A 6,072-nucleotide genomic window follows, 5' to 3' on the forward strand; every position below is an offset into this window, starting at 1 on the left:
ACGGGAATATTAGAGGAATATTCTCTTTCATTAGCCGTGTAAACAGCTTAGAGGAAGGTTGTCTTTTTCGGAATAAGGGTAAAAACCAGAATATAATGTACATGTTAATATAGTCAGTGTGTTCTGTCTTCTTCCTTTAACCCCCTGCTGATGTGATGATGTGCAGATCCTACTTGGCTATTCCTGCTAACTCCTGGGTGGACGATTTCATCGACTGGCTGAACCCTGGATCCAGATGTTGTCGTCTCTACACCACCCTTGGCTCAAATAACGGGAAGTTTTGTCCTGCAAGCGAACGTAAGAATCACCACATTAAAACTTTTCTGTTTGCGATGGCTTTCCCTGAAGTCATTCAGGGACCTTTCACACTTTTCAGTTTGATCCAAACCATACGCGCTAGAGTTTAGATTCTCTGTACACTTACAAAGTTCTCAATGCTTCTGTTTACATGTAGGGACCCTCATTATGCTACCGTGGAAGGGTGGTGATATGTTGAGCCTTGATAGTGGTAGAAAAGAGAGATTTCTTTTTACTTTACCCTCTGCCCCAATGACTAGCTTTACAAGCTTATCAGTGGTTTGCGCTAAAACTGGTCACATTGTGTCTACAAGCTAGAGACAACATATCCCATAGAACAGTTGACTCGTTCAACACGTTCTGACACTCATCTCGTAAAATATGGACGCTTGGTCAGGTGCCTTTGTCGTTCTTATTGACGCTAAAAGTCTCCTTTAGCGCTTTAAGTAAACGCTCTTGGTCGGGACTATTGCCGTCCCTTTAGAGCTATAAGTAAACGTGCTTGGTCGGGACTATTGCCGTCCCTTTAGCGCTATAAGTAAACGTGCTTGGTCGGGACTATTGACGTCCCTTTAGCGTTAGAAGTAAACGCGCTTGGTCGGGACTATTGCCGTCCCTTTAGCGTTAGAAGTAAACGCGCTTGGTCGGGACTATTGCCGTCCCTTTAGCGCTATAAGTAAACGTGCTTGGTCGGGACTATTGACGTCCTTTTAGCGCTATAAGTAAACGTGCTTGGTCGGGACTATTGACGTCCTTTTAGCGCTATAAGTAAACGTGCTTGGTCGGGACTATTGACGTCCCTTTAGAGCTATAAGTAGACGTGCTTGGTCGGGACTATTTCCGTCCCTTTAGAGCTATAAGTAAACGCGCTTGGTCGGGACTATTGCCGTCACTTTTGACGCAGTTATGTTAAGGAAAGGGTCGTGGGTGGGCGTACTATAGCAAGCGTGACAAGCGGGACGTGAATCCCTGGTCTCCTGGGTGAAAGTCCTGTGTTTGACCCATCCACCCCCCCAACCAACCTCCTTACATACTCCTCTCTAAATCCTCTCTAACTGCTGCTCTCCCCGGTGCGTTACACTAACACGCTGAAAGACGCCTTTTTCGTGGCATCAGACGCTGACAGACACTGTCCAAACGTCCTTATTCTACGAGTTTGGAGTGAGAACAGGTTGACTCGTTACACATGGGTTATTAACCTAGGTTCATTTTGCACTAGAACTGTCCTTTAAATGTACTGTTTTTGTCATATTTTCTGTTTTATTTGCTCTGTATGTTTATGCATATGTAAAGCACTTGGAATTGTGTCTGAAGACCAATCTTTATATTAACACACCTACTCTGCTTCGCTGTCTCAACAGCTGACTTCCGATGCCTCCGAAAGTGTATGAAGACTCCTCCAGACGGCGTCCTCAGGCCAAGTACGGAAAATTTCAACCGCTTCCTCCCTGACTTCCTGGGGAACCGGCCGGACCTGCAGTGCCCCAAAGGGTGGGTATAGTAGCAGCACGTGACGTGTGCAAACAGCACGATATCACAACACGAAACAACATTCTCACTGTGTGATGTCTCTGTTGTATATAAACAGCGGTCTCGGAGCCTACGACACAGCCGTCGTGCGAGATGAGAGCGGCGAAATTATAGGTAAGTCCTCTCCAAGCTAGTCTCACATGTCCAGCTCTGTCTCCACAGCGCTGTGGAGGAAGGTCTGGCTACACCACAGATGCATTCTGGGACTGGGATAGGAGAAGGGAACTCTCTGGGTTGTTTGCATTTCTTTAAACCAATCACAACGGTCTTGGGCGGCGTTAAGCTCCAGATGCAGCGACAGTGGCTCTCAGACACACACACACACACACACACAGTGACGGTGGCTCTGCTAAAGAGTCTCAGGAAGGAACTGGTTCTGGTGGAACATTTACACCTCGCTAAAGAAAACTCCTCATCTAATAGTAAATGAAGTTAACTGTTGACACAATCCAGTAACGTGAGATATTTAAATGAGCTGATACATGGTTAAACCTCATTGGCTCTTACCAGTGTATCTCCGTGTCCTCAGCAATCCCACCAATCAGTCCCAAAACCTCCCAGTTAGAGAGGAAATGATCTAACATATTCTGTATAAAACCTCCCAGTTAGAGAGGAAATGATCTAACATATTCTTATTAAAACCTCCCAGTTAGAGAGGAAATGATCTAACATATTCTGTATAAATCTTTACAATCATTCCCTGAAAGAACCGAGCAGGTCTGTCTTGTTGCACCGTCCTCATCTTCTTCATAACTTGATATTTTCAGCGTGTAGCTCGCTAGCTACGAGGTTGTTGTTGTTTTCAGAAGAGAACGGAGTTTGAGAACGGGAAACTGTCCTGGAAACGTACTTCTGTTGATCCAGACTATGTCTGAGCAGACAGAGGTCTTACAGCCTGATGATATCAATAAGTCTCCTCCCTGTGTTTCAGCGTCTCGCTTCATGGCGTACCACACCCCGCTAACCAACTCTCAGGAGTTCACCGCCGCGTTGCTGCAGGCCAGAAAGCTCGCATACAACATCACCATGACCATGAGGAACATATCCGGCACCTCGCCGGACTTTGAAGTCTTCCCTTACACGTATGTACTTTCATTTATGAAATTAAACTAGGGATGCACCGAATCCAGATTTTTGGATCCTGAATCCCCTGGTTGAGGTTCTGCTGAATCCTGAACCCCCTGGTTGAGGTTCTGCTGAATCCTGAATCCCCTGGTTGAGATTCTGCTGAATCCTGAATCCCCTGGTTGAGGTTCTGCTGAATCCTGAACCCCCTGGTTGAGGTTCTGCTGAGTCCTCGTCCCGTCCTCAGTCCATGAACACAGTCAACACATTAATGAAGTAAACAGTGACTGTCCTTCCTTTGCCGTACCTGAAGTTGCTGCATTCTGGCTGCTGTCTGTAGATTCCTTCATGCTCAGCTCGTATTCTTCCAGATGTTTCATACCAGATGTTGTAACAGCGGTGATGTTGTGTATTGTTTAGGGTCCTCGCCACCACCAGACTAATCAGCATTGCAGATTGAACATGTAGCTGGACTTGAATGGCCTTCTTTTGACTGAAAGTACTGCCAAACAACACTTTTTCTGCTCACCAGTTCCATTTCCACTTCCTCTCAGCCTGCTGCATTGAAGCTCCACCTACGTAAACACCTTCCTGTAATCAACGGCGCCGTCATCACGGCGACCAGCGTAGCAACTGCACGGCCTATTTCTCTCTTCAAATGTTTTCAGAAACAAGTTTCAGTGAACTATCTCCGTAAAATACGAGATCGTATTCTGAACGAGACGCCATTATGCCCGGTTGTAAAATCCGGCAGCAGCCCGACCCTTGTGACACGTTCGTCCAATCAGCTGCCGGTTTTCATTTTTTGGGCGACAACACAGATTAGCGCCGTACATGTGCAGAACGTACGTGAGTGGGCGTCTCTTTGATGTGTTCTGAGGCACTTTTTTGACCAACTCAGGGAGGCTGTCAGTCCGACTGACTTTTCTGCTGACGTTTGGCCGTCCGATTGGTGTGTCAGACCCTTAACGCGTTTTCCCTCCTTCTTCTTCCAGGATAACTAACGTGTTTTACGAGCAGTACCTGACCATCGTGCCGGAGGGCCTCTTCAACATCTCCCTGTGTCTGTTGCCGACCTTTGTGGTGTGCTGCCTGCTGCTGGGTTTGGATCTGCGCTCCGGGCTGCTCAACCTGCTCACCATCATCATGATCATCGTGGACACCGTGGGCGTCATGACGCTGTGGGGCATCCATTACAACGCTGTGGCGCTCATCAACCTGGTCACGGTGAGAACGCGTCTCCCATGTCGGCCATTAAAGAGTATGATGCTAAAACAGTCTCGGAAGATTTCATAAAACAATACACAACTTAATGCAGAGCGATCTGTCTCTGTGTCAGTGATCTGTGTCTGTATCTCTGTCTCTGTGTCTCTGTGTCAGTGATCTGTATCTGTGTCTCTGTGTCAGTGATCTGTGTCTGTCTCTGTGTCAGTGATCTGTGTCTCTGTGTCAGTGATCTGTCTCTGTCAGTGATCTGTGTCTGTATCTGTGTCTCTGTGTCAGTGATCTGTATCTGTGTCTCTGTGTCAGTGATCTGTGTCTGTATCTCTGTCTCTGTGTCAGTGATCTGTGTCTGTATCTCTGTGTCTGTATCTGTGTCTCTGTGTCAGTGATCTGTGTCTGTGTCTCTGTGTCTGTATCTGTGTCTCTGTGTCAGTGATCTGTGTCTGTATTTCTGTGTCTGTATCTGTGTCTCTGTGTCAGTGATCTGTGTCAGTTATCTGTGTCTGTATCTGTGTCTCTGTGTCAGTGATCTGTGTCTCTGTGTCTGTGTCTCTGTGTCAGTGATCTGTGTCTGTATCTGTGTCAGTGATCTGTGTCTGTATCTGTGTATCTGTGTCTCTGTGTCAGTGATCTGTGTCTGTAAATGTTTGGCTGTGTCTGTGCCTGTAATTAGTAACTCACATATCATAATTTGTACATTAATTGAGCATTTTCCGATAACAGTATAACTGTAAATCTGTGACTCTCAATCCGGCACAGACACAGAAACCCATTCACAGATACGAGTCCTCTGCGTTATTTACGCCTTGTGTGTTTTACGAGCTGTGAAAACGTTTGAGACATAAAGAGGTACTTCATGTGTGTCCTGGTTAGCTCAGTTGGTAGAGACAACACCAACGGGTTTTTTTTTCCGTAAAATATTATGACTTTTTTTCTATAAACTGTCAGTTTTTTTCTCTTAAATGTTTGACTTTACTTAACTTTTTTTTTCTTAAAATATAACTTTTTGTGTCTAAATATTGTGACTTGTCCGCAAAAATATTCCGACTTTTTTCTCAAAATATTCCGACATTTTTCTCAAAATATTCCGACTTTCTTCTCAAAATATTCCGACATTTTTCTCAAAACATTCCGTCTTTTTTCTCAAAACATTCTGACTTTTTTATCAAAACATTCCGACTTTTTTCTCAAAATATTATGACATTTTTCTCAAAACATTCCGACTTTTTTCTCAAAACATTCCGACTTTTTTCTCAAAACATTCCGACTTTTTTCTCAAAACATTCCGACTTTTTTCTCAAAACATTCCGACTTTTTTCTCAACATTCCGACTTTTTTCTCAAAACATTCCGACTTTTTTCTCAAAATATTATGACTTTTTTCTATAAACTGTCAGTTTTTTTCTCTTAAATGTTTGACTTTACTTTCTAACATCTCAAAATATTCCGACTTTTTTCTCAAAACATTCCGACATTTTTCTCAAAACATTCCGACTTTTTTCTCAAAACATTCCGACTTTTTTCTCAACATTCCGACTTTTTTCTCAAAACATTTCGACTTTTTTCTCAAAATATTCAGACTTTTTTCTCAAAATATTCAGACTTTTTCCCTGAAATGTTCGACTTTACTTACTAAAATACGATATTTATTTATTTTTGCATCGTAAAGAGGCTTCCATCTGATCTTCCAGATTACAGACAACACTAAAGAACAACGTGCCTTGCACTTCAAATGATGCAAGTCCCGGGCCGCTAAAAATTATTGGCGCGTTATCAAGACGCATACTCGCTTTTTAGCGTGTTTATCAACGCCGTTTGGCCTCCATTGACTTACATTACCTTGAAATTACGTGTGAATTGACGCCGTAGCGAGTAGTATGAAAGGACGAAAATCTGCCTAGGGAGGTTGGTCGGGGGGGAGGATGGGTCAAACACGGGATCCAAACGCATCAGTTAA

General features: G+C 44.1%; 1 protein-coding gene across 1 annotated transcript in view; it reads left to right on the top strand.

Annotated features, from left to right (window-relative positions):
• The window catches only part of npc1l1 (NPC1-like 1), a 29,531-nt gene that overhangs the window by 20,920 nt on the left and 2,539 nt on the right, over positions 1-6,072 (top strand). The window contains 5 exon segments of the mRNA XM_078249892.1: positions 167-297; positions 1,659-1,788; positions 1,886-1,941; positions 2,759-2,909; positions 3,888-4,119. Of these exon segments, the coding sequence (XP_078106018.1) occupies positions 167-297; positions 1,659-1,788; positions 1,886-1,941; positions 2,759-2,909; positions 3,888-4,119 (700 nt within the window).

The sequence above is a fragment of the Sander vitreus genome, chromosome 5 (assembly GCF_031162955.1).
Source record: "Sander vitreus isolate 19-12246 chromosome 5, sanVit1, whole genome shotgun sequence".
Taxonomy (NCBI): Eukaryota; Metazoa; Chordata; class Actinopteri; order Perciformes; family Percidae; genus Sander; species Sander vitreus.